Below are 14,953 nucleotides of genomic sequence, written 5' to 3'. Positions count from 1 at the left end.
TGTTCCAGCGTTAATCCCCCCCAAGCGCGGATTCCCGTATTTATCCTGTTAGTGTTTCCACCATGTTCTCTGTTCCAGCGATCGACTGTGATCGACTACGCAGTACTCCGTACTTTCAGTTTATATAGCATTACCAGTCAAGTTCGTTCAACTGAAGCGCTTGCAACAATGGAGTCGAAGCAGCGATGCATGACAGGAAGGATTGACGAATCAGTCCAGTTCTCCCGGGTGGCTTCCAGTGGCAACTGTAGCCAAGAGATGGAAATTAGAAATCTCTTCTGCCCAACATACTCGGCCATGCCACGAGGAAGTGGCTTCCGCCACCGGCGGTTAATTTCAGGAGGAAAAACCGAGTTATAGATACTAGTACATAGGCATAAGCTGAGAACGAAAGTGAGGCGGTACATGGTTTCCCCAAACTGCATCTTGCAGTGAGTCAACAGGGAATGACCTGGCCCGTCAGAGCCGGAAGTTGCAGACAATACCACCCCTAGGCAAAGGATAAATATTCCCAGGGACGGTAGCATTTTGCATTGCGCCGGGGACCGGGGATCGGGGACAGGTGAAAGGTTTATTGAAATTACCAGCTGCCGACAGTCTCGTGCAACAATATCCCACGCTGGCCCGGTTCCTGGGATACTGATTCCGTTGGAATGGGACAAGTCGTGTTTGTAACTCGGCACAGCCGCAGTTGCACCACGTTAATCCTACATGCATACTCTGTATGATCTTCCTGCTGTTCCAACGCAGCGTTGTATCTAGAAAGCTGAGTTTGGATATTATGTATAGCGATGACCTACACCAATAGTGAATGTTAACACCCGAAGTTGCTGTCTAGGTCATGTCCCACGCTACTGTTTCACTTTCAAATTGCTGTACACCGTGAACCACCTAAGACTGGAACATGATTGAGCTGAGCACGTGGCTTAGTATCGTAATGTAGGGCCTGTCGCAGATGTGATATGTTGTAGTTGAATATACTCCTCATCCCGTGCCTCCATCTTGAATAAAGAATGACACCCGTCAGTAATCAAGATAGTGGCTGTGCAGGTATGCCCTGCCAAGGTGACTGAGCGCTAATACTGCAGTTATTTTGGTTTGGGTGTACCTCCGAGCTTCGGGGTGGCATTGGCTGCGGGCCTACATGACGCTATCTGCAGGTCTCATAATTCGTAGATTCATCGGATAGCGGTAATTCGGAGACATTGCGAAGAACGGCGGTCCTGATCGAGACCCGGGAAAGGAAGGTGTCAGAGCATTTTCTATATCGGCATTGAAGTTGAGATCGGGTTAAGCCACGTTTAGCTTATACCTCGTATCGAGCGGATGCCCTACAGCCAACTGCATAATCCGCTTTCTGGTTCTAGATAGATACCTCTGCTCCACGAGGGAACCATACTTTTGCTATGCCACATGTTTCGTTTGTATGTTGTACATACATAGCGTACTTCGGTTAGTGGAATATATGCACTTTTGGGGCCTAGTGGTACTATGTATCATAGGATGTATCGGTGTATCTTATTCTTGGCATACGAAAAGAAAAAAAACCCATGTAAATTACCACAATACACATGTTCTCCACTTCACTTTGACCTAAAAAGTATAGCTCACCTCTAACCAAGACGGCCTATGATTGTCCATTGAAGGGGTAGGAGGGAGAAATTTTTTATTCCAATCTATGCCACGAATTCTGAAAATTCAGATGCACTCAAAAATAGTCCAAAATTAATCTTAGAATCATCAACCCAAATGAGTGAAAACATGCTAGCCATACCAAAAGAATATGCACATACTTGCTCGACCCAATTTACCTCACCAGTGCACATCATACCCAAGCAAGTAATTTGAAGATAAAAATTCAAATCCCTAAGCGGCCATTAAATCGACAAATTCTGTCCACTTGGCTCCAAAGGAGGCGTAATAGTCTGTGCTAAGATGGGTGATGTACACCTCATCCGCCACTTTGCGCACCTGCTTGACCAGACTGCGAAGCTCCGTGCCCTCGACAGACTCAGGCACAGAGTGAACGATGGCGCATAGTTGGGTACGGTTGCTGTTCTCAATATTGGCGAACAGCTTGGCGCCTTGCCGTTCCTGGAAAGTAGTGTACGCGGCTTCGAACACAACGGTGGAATCAGCTGTTGCCAAATACCGAGAATCGGGAACAGCGCCAGGGTTATGGACAACCTGTCATTCTTCATTAGTTCCATGGACTTCGCCTATGTATTCCAGAAGAGGAAGCAATTGTGATGCAGGCCGGGGTGAACGTGGGATGTTGGCATAGAATTCAATAATGTCATAGTGTGGCCCTGCATCTGATATGGGAATAATGAACCGAGGAGACAAAAAGTAAAACAAGCCAAAACAAAGGAACGAAAGTATAAGTAGGTATAAGATGATGCGAGACAGGGGGTGTAAGATATGGGGCAGTGGATAAATAAAGTTGAAACTCAGTCTCGGAAGAATGGCAGGACTCACAAACTGATCGGGGCCAAGACCCTTGATATCCTTAACAAAGTCCGTTAAACCTTGCAAATAGCTCAAGATTTGAGCATCGTATTGTTGGGGGGTTTCATCAAAGAAGATTCCGCGAACCGCAAGGTTGGGGTTGGAGGAATTAGTCGGCCAGTCTGCATAGGTTTGAATATCGTTGCGAACAGCAGAGACGTTGCGCTTTCCGTATGAGGTATACACATAACCCAAAAGGCGCACATTTTCGTAAGCAGTGAGCTTTGGAATTTCACGGGTGTAATTGCCATCCGGGAGAGAGTCAGGCCCTGGACCGTTTCCAGGATTGATTACGACAGTAAAGTTGACATCGGGGTGAGAAGATATCCTGTGGCGTTCAGCAGCTGTGTTTTCTCTGTAATTCTGCTTTTTGGGGAGGATTTTCTTTTTGAATTTTGATATGTGATGGTACGGGTTTGGCGCCCGAATGGTGCGGCAGGGCTACCGGGATAGAAAGCAGTAGACTGAGGGATGATTGGGATGAAAGGGGCTAGAAACATACACATTTTCCAGCGGAGCCCACGCCCCAGGGGCAGGGTATACATAGAGTGGAACGAACACCTTTGCTTTCGGACCCATGTTATTTTTCTTTCGGAGAGTAGTGACCACAACGGAGGGAACAACGGCAGCAATGATCACAATGAGAAGCCCAACTGCCAAGATGAAACGAGAACGCTTCGACTTAAGACATGTTCGCTTGCTCACGTGTTTTTCAGGATCGGCCATATTGATTATAGAGAGAATGTCTGAATGAAGAGAGTGGGTTCGCGAAGGATATCATGAGCATAATGTTTTCAAACAATGGTGGCCAACTAAAAATACCAAATTAGAACAACTTGAACACACTAAGGATTACTGTCCGTACAAAAATGGACATAGGGCCTCGACCATATGCAGAAAAGGTCTTAGACGTGGACAATATAAAGAAAATACAAGAAAGAATCTATACCTCGTATGAAAAATACACAATAATAATTATTATTTCATTTAATCTGAGCTGAGGCCCTGACGTACAGGTGGAGGGACTTAGGGCAGGATGTACAAAATGATATTCCAAGGCCCAGCCGCATGCCTGGCCCACCAAGGGGCATGATGGTTCTGTTCCAGTTCATGCCTACCGCCCCAATTCTCTCTTTGTGCTTTTTTTTTATTCCGCTTATGCTTCCTTTTGTTTCTTTCTCTTCTATTTTAGCCGGGGGACTGTGCTGAATCTTCATTCGCCAAGGATGGATGGCATAATATGTTGTAGGTGAACTCAAACGGCGAGCCCGAGGGAGGCAACGCAGGTACCTCGCTTGTTTTATATAAAACCTTGGTCAAAGGCCCACCAAAAGATCAGGATATCTCAATCTTGGTCATATACAACATACATTCTCTCTCTTTGGAGTGGTAGCAGAACTCATCTGAGATTCATCATTCTTGACCTCTCGCCATGATTGAGCCCACATCATCATCTTCTTCTTCTTCTTCGAGATCGGACAGCCCCCAAAGGTCCGATACAAGCAGTAATGTGCAGTCTCCTATCGCCCTAGATACACCCACAACAGAGGCTGGAGACCCATTCGACAATCTTCATGACTTGTTGCGCGTACTCCCTTCACAAAGTCACATTCTTGTCACTGGTGGCCTCGGTTTTATTGGTAGTCATACCACGCTTGAGCTGCTCAAGGCAAACTATAACGTCATTGTGATCGACAATCTGAGCAATGCGTTCGAGGATGTTCTTGGCCGTATCCGCCGTTTGGCCAAAAAGCATCACGAGGAGAATGGCACAAAAATGCCATCTCTACGATTGCATGCACACGATTATCGCGACACCAAAGCTCTTCAGCCGCTGCTTGAGGAATACCAGCTCCCATCCCGGTGGGGAACTCCTAAGTCGAAGATCGCCGGAGTCATCCACTTCGCAGCTTATAAGGCCGTAGAGGAGAGCATTCGGAAGCCACTGAAGTATTACTCCAACAATGTCAGCGGTCTTGTCGACTTTGCCACAATCCTTGGAGACTTCGGCATCAAGACCTTCATCTTCTCGTCTTCTGCCACCGTATACGGGACCCTCGCAACCTCGGGTCTTCCATTGAAAGAGGAACTCTGTGTTCACAAGGAAGAGTTGTACATAGATCATGCAGGCTCACAACAATCCATTCAGCCTGGATGCACTGGAATCACCAACCCGTACGGACGCACGAAATGGATTTGTGAGACCATCCTGGCCGACCTGGCTGCATCAGACCCCGAGTGGACCATTGTTGCACTCCGCTACTTCAACCCTGTTGGCTGTGATTCCTCCGGTCTTCTGGGCGAAGACCCAAGACAGGCACCAACCAACCTGCTCCCCGTCGTTGTCAAAGTCATGACCGGCCAGTATTCCGAACTTTCAATGTTTGGGACAGATTGGGAAACCGAGGATGGCACTGCCGTTCGCGACTTCATCCACGTTAGCGATCTGGCTCGTGGGCATATTGCCGCGCTCAGTTCGGCCAACGAGGGCAAGCTTAAAGAGAATTTCCGGACATTCAACCTTGGGACTGGCAAGGGAAATTCTGTGATGGATGTCGTCAGCACTATGGAGTCGGTTATTGAGAAACCCATTCCTCGACGTGCCGCACCACGTCGCGAAGGTGACGTTGGGGCCTGCGTGGCGGTCGTCGACCGCTCGACGGAAGAGCTTCAATGGAAGACAGAAAAGAGCCTAAAGGATGCGTGCCAGGACATCTGCAACTTCTTAGATGTCAGTGGTCTGTCCTCATAGCGCGGTCCTTACACTGTTGGTCTGATATGACAGTCGTCTTTGTTTGCGTTTCCCACCTGTTCCTAATATACCTGTTCATCGGAACCATGCCATTTTGGAGGCATATATTTCGGTATAATGATTGTTTATTTATATTTGTTTGATTTAGCATGTTGGTTCAAGATGCATGACTTGCGAGCATTCTTCGTCAGTCCCTGTGATGTTTTCCCGTCTGAGGTGCACAGTCATTTATATACTTCCTTTACTCGCTGTATACAAATGAGCAAAAAGTTATCATTCAATCCTTGAGAATTGTAGCAGGTATTTTTGGAGAGTATTTTTAATCGAGAACTGATCAATAAATATTGAACAGATTTTGAATAGATGCGATTCGGAGGTGTGTGCTATCACGTGATCAAGAAGATCACACATCCTATTTGGTTGAAGAGGTCAGTGTTATGAAACTTTAGGGATGATAGGACACTGGAAGCATTACCTTCTGGTGCCTATAATCTATGAAATTAGCAGTGTCTTATAGTAACAAGTGAGGATGTTCTACGCCGGACACCATATTTGCTGATATATCACGTGATGGGTCTCCGTCTTGGCATCAAATTATGGCCGCAGTTTTCTGCGATAGCTCTGTCTCCGCGCGTGTCTTATTGTATATCCACGCAATCGCCATTCCTTGATGTTCAGGACCTTTTCCTAACACCCTACTATAATCTCTAACCTTTCTCCTTCTTTCTCTGGTTTATTCTGCCACCATGATCTGCAAAACCTGCCGCACGACAATGCTGTCCCGGTTCACCCAGCAGCCAGTGACTCGGACTGCTTCAGCATGTGCGCGCCAGCTGCCTCTGGCTCGCAGCCAATTCCGCTCATACAGCAGTGATACCAACCCACCCGTGGCTGCTGCACCTTCTCCGCCCTCCCCGCGCCAACCCACAGTCGGCGACCTCACAACCCCATCCGCCATTTCCTCCGCTACCCCCGGCGTTTCTCAGCCTTTGAGCACCCCCGAAGGTGTCCACACCGATGTCAACCCCGGAGCCTCCACAAAACCCACAGCTGTGCGCCCACCCAGTAGCTGCCCAGCCGGAACCAAACTGAACGGACTCAACTACTTCAAAAACAAGCCGGATGTCTTCGCCAAGGAGGATTCCGAGTACCCAGATTGGCTATGGAACCTCTTGGGGGATGCCACCAAGGACGCAAAGACTAAGCAAGGCGGTGTTGACCCAAGCAGTATGTTATCTCCTGGATTTTCTTTGTTTGTTCACACGATGCTTATCATGTCGCAGCCTTGAACAAGAAGCAACGAAAGCGTTACGAGAAGAAGCTAGCTGCTCGCACTGGGCCCCTCGCCGCTAAGATTCCCGTTCATCACCACGCTCACGATATCACCCCCGCACCCTACAACCGCGATGCACCTCCAGCGGATGCCATGGCCGATGCCACCGAGGGCTTCGAGCAGCGCTCGGAGATTATCAGGAGTGCACGCGATGCCAGACGGAAGGCCATCAAGGAATCCAACTTCCTGCGTGGTCTGTAAGCTTGTTCCATTTCCATTCGAATGGAACACATGAGACCGATTGTACTTTTGTTGGGGTTGTGTCGCAGGCGCCCAGAACCGCTTCGATATTGCATTGGATACTGGATAAACCGGGCCATTTGGAACACCCGGGGTGTATTATTACATTGATTTGTTTTTCGATTGTGCTATATATCAAATGATACTTGTCTTAGATCTAAGCTCGCCGCAGAGTATTCCGAACAGCCATCTCCATCGCCGAGAAAGTCGAGCATATGACTTACTGTGGAATCGGCCACTCCTTCTCCTCCCCCTGGCCTTCAATCCAGGGCAAACATGCTTCATAAAGCGCTTTGAACTCCCCATCCCCAAGAACAAGAAGCTTCTCAAAGGTACCCTTGTCAAACCGCTGGAAGAAAGCCAATAGCCCAGCGAGAATGATATCCGCATATCCAGCCTTCTCACCTTCCAAAAATGGCCCCTTCTTCCCATCCTTGCCCTTGAGCATCTTAATCAACGTCTCCGCCTCTTTCGCGATCAGCTGCCACAAATCAAGCAACTCTGCCTCATCTGTCGGCCTGACCTCAGAAAGCGGTTTCCCGAAAGCCTCAGAGCGTGTCCGGATAAAATACTCCCGTCCACGCTCATCCAGTCCAGATGGGACGTTGGGAATAATCAGCGGCCTAACACCCGGTGAGATAAGGCCCAATATCTTTAGCACGGCAAGCATGAGCGAGTAACTTGCGTCGCCGGAGGGGAAGAGCGGGGGCGACGGGTACAGATTGTCGATGTACATGGCAATCGGCTCGGAATCCATGAGGACCCCGTCTGGATTGCTCGCTATGGACCCTTTATGGCTGATTGCCGGCAGTGTGTAAGGCATCGCTGACTTGCCAGGTGGGACACCAGAAGCCTTGAGTAGAGGTGCAATATCGGGGTATGATACCCAGCTTTGGGTGTAGGGGATTCCCTTGAAGTTAAGGACCATTCTGGTCCGAAGAGTGTTGGGAGACCATGACTTGGAAGAGCCTAGTTGAGTTAGTCTGTCACTGGATTCACCCAATTGTATATTCCGTACCGGGTAGGTCTGATAGGAGGTCAAAGAAATGGATCTTGGATTCAGTCATTGTATAAGCGATATGGATATTGTACGTTTTCGAAGAACTTGAGTCTAAATCGCTGGGCTCCAAGTCAAGTAGTTCTAACTTATAAAGTGCGTCTCGGAGCCCAGTGGGGCTTTTGATTTATCAGCTGGAATTTCGGGGCTTGGGGAAGTCCGAAAGAAACTTGGAATATAACATTGCTGATCTTGAGGCTCTTGACAAGGGTCTTCACCGAAGCGACAGCCTTGATGTATTCAGGATCTTGACATTATATATATAATCTAATACATCCAGGCTTTCATGATCCGAAGCGAAGCTATGCGAAGCACGGTATTGAATATATATATACAATCTTCGACAAACACACTTCGTTTCGATCAGGAAGTTGAGAAAGATCCTTCAGACATGCACAATGCAGAAACGCCACGTTGACAGCGCAGCGTTGGCAGTGGGGAGGACGCACGGGTCACATTGGGATTTTCTCCCCCGTATTGTCTTCTCTGTTCTATTTCGATATACAACATAGATTCACCTTGGAAATACCGGCAGCCCCTGAAACAAGTGGGGTCTTTGTCAATAAGCCCCTGCTACCTCAAGGTTTTCCTACGCTCGCTACTTGGAGCTCACAATAGACTGGAAGATGGAGAAAGTCGAAGCTCTCGTGGAACGTGCTAGGCATGCACTCGAGCCACCCAAGACGCCGTCACATACGGTGGACAAATTTCACCCAACTTTGGATAGCCATATCCAGAAGATCCACAAGTCTATTGATGCATATGCCCCAACTACAAACTATTTCCTCCAAGAAATGCAACATGACGCTGCCATCCCAAATTCTCCTGAGCCAGTCGCCGACGTTTTGGCTTCTCTGGATGCCTTTCGTGCCTATATGAAAGACGCAAACTCGTCTGCGATGAGACCAGAAGAAGCCTTGGATCTTTCCGCGCCTATCTCGGACTACTTTATCTCATCGAGCCACAACACTTATTTAACGGGTAATCAGCTGTACAGCGACGCTGCTGCTAGTGCCTATACCTCTGTGAGTTGATGCCTTGAATAATACTCCCCATTCACCCTCCATAGATGTTATGTCTTTCTAGGATCCAGAATTCGGAATTTGACTTACGCATGCTGCAATAGGTCCTCCTCCGTGGCTGCAGGTCCGTCGAGATTGATGTTTGGGATGGCGAATTGGACACACCAAATTCAAGCGACAGCGACAGTAGCAGCAGTGAGTCGGAGACGGAAGAAGGCAAGAAGAGTATGGGGAGCAAGTTAAAAACAAAGATGACCTCCAAGAAAAATGGTCAGGAAAAGGCCGCGAAAGAACAGAAAGAATCAGTCTCGTCAAAATTGGAAGCGAAACTGAATGGCCTTCTTCGTCGCAAATCCGTCAAGTCGCCCGAGCGACCAGCGGATGAAGAGGCTGGGACGAGTCACATGCCTGTTCGGGTTGAGCCCCGTGTTCTGCATGGCCATACTTTGACCAAGGGAACTACATTCCGTGAAATATGCTACGCAATCCGCGATAGCGGATTCGTTGCTAGCGATCTTCCACTGGTGATTAGTCTTGAGGTACATGCCTCTCTTGAGCAGCAGCAGACGATGGTTGACATCATGTTGGAGGCATGGAAAGGATTGCTTGTGGAGGCTCCTCCGGATAAGGGCAAGCTTCCCTCGCTGGCTGATTTGAAGGGAAAGATCTTGATCAAAAGCAAAGGTGTTCCACTAAGCGGCGAGGGGGAGAAAGCCGATGGGGAAACGTTGACTCCGCAGGAATCAGATGATAAGTCCTCGGGACAGCAGTCGGCGAAGCCATCGAAGATTCTTGATGCCCTGGCCAACATGGCTGTTTATACTCGCGCCTATCATTTCCGTCATTTTGACCAACCGGGTATGCATGATCATTGTGGACATGGTTGTGAGGGGTGATGCTAATTTGATCAATAGAGGCCAAAGTCCCTCGCCATGTATTCTCGCTCTCCGAGAAAGCAGCGCGAGAAGCCCATCTCAACCATCGCGACGCTTTGTTTGAGCACAACCGAAGATCTCTAATGCGTATCTACCCGTACGCGTTCCGAGTAAACTCATCGAACCTTGATCCAACATTCTACTGGCGACGTGGGGCCCAGCTGGTTGCATTGAACTGGCAGAATCTAGATAAGGGCATGATGCTCAATCATGGAATGTTTGTTGGAACTCACGGCTGGCGACTGAAGCCATCCGGCTACCGAAATAGCAGTTCTGCGACAGGTGTGATCGAGCGCCGCAACTTAACCCTCTCCATCGAGGTATTCGCCGCCCAAGATCTCTCTTTGCCGCCAGGCGACCATAGTGAGAGGGGATTCAAACCTTATGTGAACTGTCAGCTGCACGTTGAAGAACCAGAGGGTGATGTCGACCCGAACCAAGACGACGCCAGCTCCGAATCGGAGAAGAGCAGCTACAGGCGGTGCACGAAGAGTTCATCGGGCCGTAACCCGGACTTCGGCGCCCAGAAGTTGGAGTTCCCGACCGTGACGGGGATAATTGAGGAGCTTAGTTTCCTACGGTCAGTCTTTCTCTTCGATCTCTTCGATCTCTTCGATCTCTTCCTTCCTTACATCGTTGTATTGATTAATGTACCCCGTCCTTTGTCCCCTCCCTTGCTCCGCAAACTTTCCCCTTGCTGCCTTTCTACCTTTCGTTCTCGAGTATGCAGGCATAAAACCTGCATTGTGATATCCGCCAAAGAACGTATGCACCTGCCCGGATCACATAAGCATGACGACGGGGCTTGGTACTTGCTTCTTCCCCGGCTGCTCCTTGGGGACACGATGCATCGTCTGGGCTTGGGCATAGCAGGGCAACCTGTGGCTTTCCTCAGCATCATCTCCACTGTCATGCACACTTCTCCATAATGCGTTTCACTTTCGAAGATGCAAGCACTATGCACGGAGTACAAACAAACCACTGACACGATTCTGATTTCGAATTTTTAGGTTCAAGATCAAGGACGATGAGATCGGTCGGGATACCTTGGCTGCGTGGGCTTGCATTCGGCTTGACCGGCTACGGGAGGGCCATCGACTGCTTCATCTTCATGACTGCACCGGCGAGAAGACTGGGGGTATCTTGCTGGTCAATATTGTGAAGCGATTTACTTAGATACCTAGAACGAGTTATCACCGAAGCGTTTGCGTCAGTGTTCAGAACTGTTAGTCCCATATAATTAGTTACATAACAAATTGTGAGAGTCTTCCAAAACAAAAGGCCATTCCAAAAAACACGGCGTCAGAACCGCCCTTCGTCTTTGGGCAGGTTTTGGGCAGCATGTCGTACAGCGTACTTCCACATTGGGAGCATCAGGAACAAAAAGGTTGCAGAAAGGCGCTCTGGCATCTGGTAAATGTGACAAGTCCTTTGGCATGTGTATCACAAAGTCATTTTGACATGACCAAAAGCGACAGGCTACATATTATCGATCGCGATTGTGGGATACAATCATGTCAGTCGGCATGCATATCTGACCTCAGGGATTCGACGGCATACAGAAACCAGGGGACTTGGGCATTTGAACCGTTTGAGTCTTCCGGGCTGCGTTGTGCGAAATTGTGGACGCATTGCGTTCGTTGACGGCTGGCTGTCAGTAGAAAAAGAAAAACTCACTCGTATTAGCCTTATACTTTCTCGGGTGTCTGAATAAGGGCAAGAGGACCGAGCTTTGGGCAGATCATGTCTTGTTTGAGCTAGACGGATCCATTGGGATCTGAAGTGGATGCATATGCACGGAGTACCTAGGGTCCCTACTCCGTGCTTGATATGCTGTCGTGCTGGTGTCATGTACGGAGTAGTACTCCGTACTTTCGAGATCATTCAATTATAAGCCGCATGATATGCATTATACCAATGCCGCGCATGAGTATGGAATATAGTGGAAGGAAGTCCAAACCGGTTTTTCGAAGAGTGCTGAAGTACAGATATGCACATCGCAATCTGCGACTTGGATATCTGAAAGGTCCTCGATTGGATTTTGGTATGTGAGTATCTTACCTGCATGTGTAGGTAGTATCACTATTCGCTTATAGGTATCATGGGATCCCCCAAGAGAAAGAGTAGCGGTGACAGATAAGACGGAATCTGACAGCCATCAGGATATCAAAGATGATTGTGGGCAAGACATGCGTAACAACGTGGGGTAGTAGTCCAGCCTTGAGCATTACAACACTTGAGCCTATCCACAGACGGTATGGAGTACATAGGCGAACAAAAAAAATTCTTGCATGCTGCGAGCCATAGCCTCAATCGTGGGGATCATGTAGAGGTAGACGAGACTTCACATTGAAAGTTTTAGCATGAAGAGCGATCAACGTGCCAAGCGACATGCATCAGATTGATCGACATTGCTAGTGGAGACTTAACAGATAAGTCAAGTTGACCGGTAATTCCCCCGACAAAGTAGGCAAAGATAATTCCACGCAGCATGAAGAATCGCACTCTCAGACCAAATTTGGAGGGTTTTTACTCCGGAGGAGAGAGTAGATCCTGCGACCCAAGTGTAGTTTGGGGTATTTGGAATTTTGATAGATCCTCCAGGGCGAAGGGGCTCATGGGCTCATGGGTTCAAGCGTCACATCCATGAAATTTTGCATGCATGATATGGCGATAATATGCCTTTGAACAAACGGGCAACTCCGATAAAGCCAATGATCGGGCCGGATCGTGTTTTCAAAACTGGAGAGCACCTCATGTCGAATACCGTTGGCGAATCACAATGCTGGTATGCCCAAAGACCGAACACTAGACCCATCTTGGATCTGCCCTAGGGTTCCGGGGTTGATACGTCAACTGAAAGTTGCAATCAAAGCCCCTTTTCTTTGAAGTATCGGATTGATGCACGTTACCGAGGCACTTCCTTTCTCTAATCCTCTTGAATTGCTGATCTTTCGATATTCATGTAGAAAGCAAACATCAAAGGCCGGAAACCTCGGGAGGTACCGAAGACGGTGTGATTGGTCTTGGTGGATTCGTGGCGTACAGAAGCGACTTCGGTTTTGGCTCGTTTTTTTTTTTGAAGCTCTGTGCAGTCAGGAGTATCTACTTGTCACTGGCTGTTTATTGGGGGAAACAAACCGAGACTCTGCTAGTATTAATATTTTGATATTAATTTCGAGATGATTTTTGTTTTTATTTTATTTTATTTTATTTTTTGGGTTAATTTCCTTTGATTCCTTTCTTTACTTTTGATTAGTGTGAACTAGATCTATTCTTCTCTGTTTCTTTTGCTTTCCTTGCTTTCCAGGGCCTTATAAGGACGGCCCTCGTCCTATTCCCCATGGCCCTGTCTTCACACCTTCGACCGAAGAGCAATCTAAACATCTAAACTACACTATCTTCGGGCTTCGGCAAAGAACTCTATATCCCTCTCTACCCTTTACTCGCCTACCGATATCATGACTTCCTCCGAATGTGCTGCGCCGGTGTGTTCAAACTCCACCACGTCTACCAAGGTTTGTACTGCTATACTGCATCACAGATGTGGTATTCACCCACACCCTTTATGAAGTCACAGACTAACTATCAAAAAGATGCCTGGTGTGCGTTGCCCCAATTGCCAAGCGCAGGGGAAAGAAGTTTGGGTTATCCCAGGCAAAAACTGTCACATCTGTCACACACCCTGTGCATGATACGCTCAAGTTGCACATCTCTCATGGCGCAAGAGTCTGTGTGTAGTATGTGCCCTTGATTTCCAGACATGATCTGATTCTGTCACATCATAACCTCTCCCAATCATATGGAGACTCCTTGAATCTCGAGGACAAGTTCAAGACGTCCGAACATACACGGAAGGCCTACCACCATCTTGAACATTGACACCTCACACATATTTGATACTGGGTATACCTTAGGTAGAAGCTGCAGAGGAGTTCTGCCATGGTCTTTCTGTTTCTCTCTTTTCTTTAGCGTTTTCTGATCATGAGATACGACATTTTGGCCTTTTTTTTTCACCAGCTGCGTGTTAACAAATATAATCGGGTGCTCCCTATACCATCGGGCCGAGTCCACCAGTTTATCAGATCGTCTGGAAGCGCCCGCTAGATCGGGGCATTTTCAAGTACTTTTGACCTGCATATAATATATGGACAAAATAAGTATGTAGCCCCACGTGATCCATCGGGACATTCTATGACATCATCTACATCTACAATGTAGACGACTCCCCAGGTTCATTTATATGTGTCAACGCGGTCTTAGTTACAGGTCTTTGACAACAGACTTCGCCTACTCTCCAGAGTCAGACATAACCCCTCACTTCCCTCTGGTAGTATCCTTACAAAAATCAGGTTCAAACGAGGCCAAGTTGTACTCCGTACCCAGCTCGGTTTTTCGTTTTTCTAAAGCGGCAAGAGAGAAGTCCTAAAAGATAAAGGGAAAGGTTCCGAGTGACTTGACAGTTATCCGTACATAGGTATGCGGCATCAGCCAGCCTCCAACTTTAGTCTACGTTCGCAAGATTGTGACACTGAAAATCCCAAGCCAAGCCGTCATGACGGAGAAGTATCCAATCGGCACACGCACCGAGAGCGAGCGTCTCGTCCGCGAGTGGGGTTTTCGACATATCTTTACCTGGACAGACGGAAGGTACGTACATGGCTGTATCGCCTGATGATACAGCCAAAATGGGAGAATCGATTGAGTTCCAGCAAATCGGTCTTTCATCTGCGAGTATACCGATGCTGACCTCCCCCATCAGCAACGCCCATTATTCCCCGCACTCGCATAGCGGCTTAACAACACATCTTATCCGTCGTGGATCTCTCACAATCACTTACCCGGATGATAATGCGAAGTTGCATCATGGGGAAGTTAAAAAAGAGACATTTGGAGCTGGAGAAAGGGTTGATGTCCCTGCCGGTAAACTCCACGAGGTCTGGATTGGGAATGAGGGGTGTGAGTACGTGATTGGAGAGTAGGAAGGATATCACTTTTGTCTTTTAACTCGATATATATACTCGCTTTGAAATATTCTGTAAGGAACATTTTGAAATTGCTGCGAATGAGCTCAGCTCATTATTTTGCTCTACTTGATGTTCTCAA

At 47.9% G+C, this 14,953-nt stretch overlaps 6 protein-coding genes across 6 annotated transcripts; 4 read left to right on the top strand and 2 right to left on the bottom strand.

The window, feature by feature from the left end:
- Positions 1–1,866: 1,866 nt before the first annotated feature.
- On the bottom strand, positions 1,867–3,234 carry N7500_009733 (spherulation-specific family 4 protein; the record flags this gene model as incomplete). The annotated part of the gene is made up of 3 exons (XM_056680872.1): positions 1,867–2,187; positions 2,479–2,836; positions 3,011–3,234. 3 exons carry the CDS (start codon positions 3,232–3,234, stop codon positions 1,867–1,869), a joined length of 903 nt encoding a protein of 300 aa, XP_056528254.1.
- A 706-nt stretch (positions 3,235–3,940) lies between these two features.
- Positions 3,941–5,260, top strand: N7500_009732 (NAD-dependent epimerase/dehydratase family protein; the record flags this gene model as incomplete). Its single annotated transcript, XM_056680871.1, has 1 exon — positions 3,941–5,260. One exon carries the CDS (start codon positions 3,941–3,943, stop codon positions 5,258–5,260), a length of 1,320 nt encoding a protein of 439 aa, XP_056528253.1.
- A 746-nt stretch (positions 5,261–6,006) lies between these two features.
- Positions 6,007–6,794, top strand: N7500_009731 (mitochondrial 54S ribosomal protein mL54; the record flags this gene model as incomplete). Its single annotated transcript, XM_056680870.1, has 2 exons — positions 6,007–6,487; positions 6,544–6,794. 2 exons carry the CDS (start codon positions 6,007–6,009, stop codon positions 6,792–6,794), a joined length of 732 nt encoding a protein of 243 aa, XP_056528252.1.
- A 259-nt stretch (positions 6,795–7,053) lies between these two features.
- On the bottom strand, positions 7,054–7,900 carry N7500_009730 (uncharacterized protein; the record flags this gene model as incomplete). The annotated part of the gene is made up of 2 exons (XM_056680869.1): positions 7,054–7,802; positions 7,852–7,900. The coding sequence occupies 2 exons, from the start codon at positions 7,898–7,900 to the stop codon at positions 7,054–7,056; spliced, it is 798 nt and encodes a 265-aa protein (XP_056528251.1).
- Positions 7,901–8,516: 616 nt separating this feature from the next.
- N7500_009729 (putative phosphoinositide-specific phospholipase C) lies at positions 8,517–11,023 on the top strand (the record flags this gene model as incomplete). Its single annotated transcript, XM_056680868.1, has 4 exons — positions 8,517–8,915; positions 9,017–9,770; positions 9,827–10,427; positions 10,858–11,023. The coding sequence occupies 4 exons, from the start codon at positions 8,517–8,519 to the stop codon at positions 11,021–11,023; spliced, it is 1,920 nt and encodes a 639-aa protein (XP_056528250.1).
- Positions 11,024–14,402: 3,379 nt separating this feature from the next.
- On the top strand, positions 14,403–14,829 carry N7500_009728 (uncharacterized protein; the record flags this gene model as incomplete). Its single annotated transcript, XM_056680867.1, has 2 exons — positions 14,403–14,497; positions 14,610–14,829. 2 exons carry the CDS (start codon positions 14,403–14,405, stop codon positions 14,827–14,829), a joined length of 315 nt encoding a protein of 104 aa, XP_056528249.1.
- Between the last annotated feature and the right edge of the window lie 124 nt (positions 14,830–14,953).

The sequence above is a fragment of the Penicillium coprophilum genome (genome assembly GCF_028826855.1).
Source record: "Penicillium coprophilum strain IBT 35676 chromosome Unknown utg000006l_segment0_segment0, whole genome shotgun sequence".
Lineage (NCBI taxonomy): Eukaryota > Fungi > Ascomycota > Eurotiomycetes > Eurotiales > Aspergillaceae > Penicillium > Penicillium coprophilum.
Note: the sequence above shows the minus strand (reverse complement) of the source record. Positions and strands in the feature narration are given on the sequence as shown.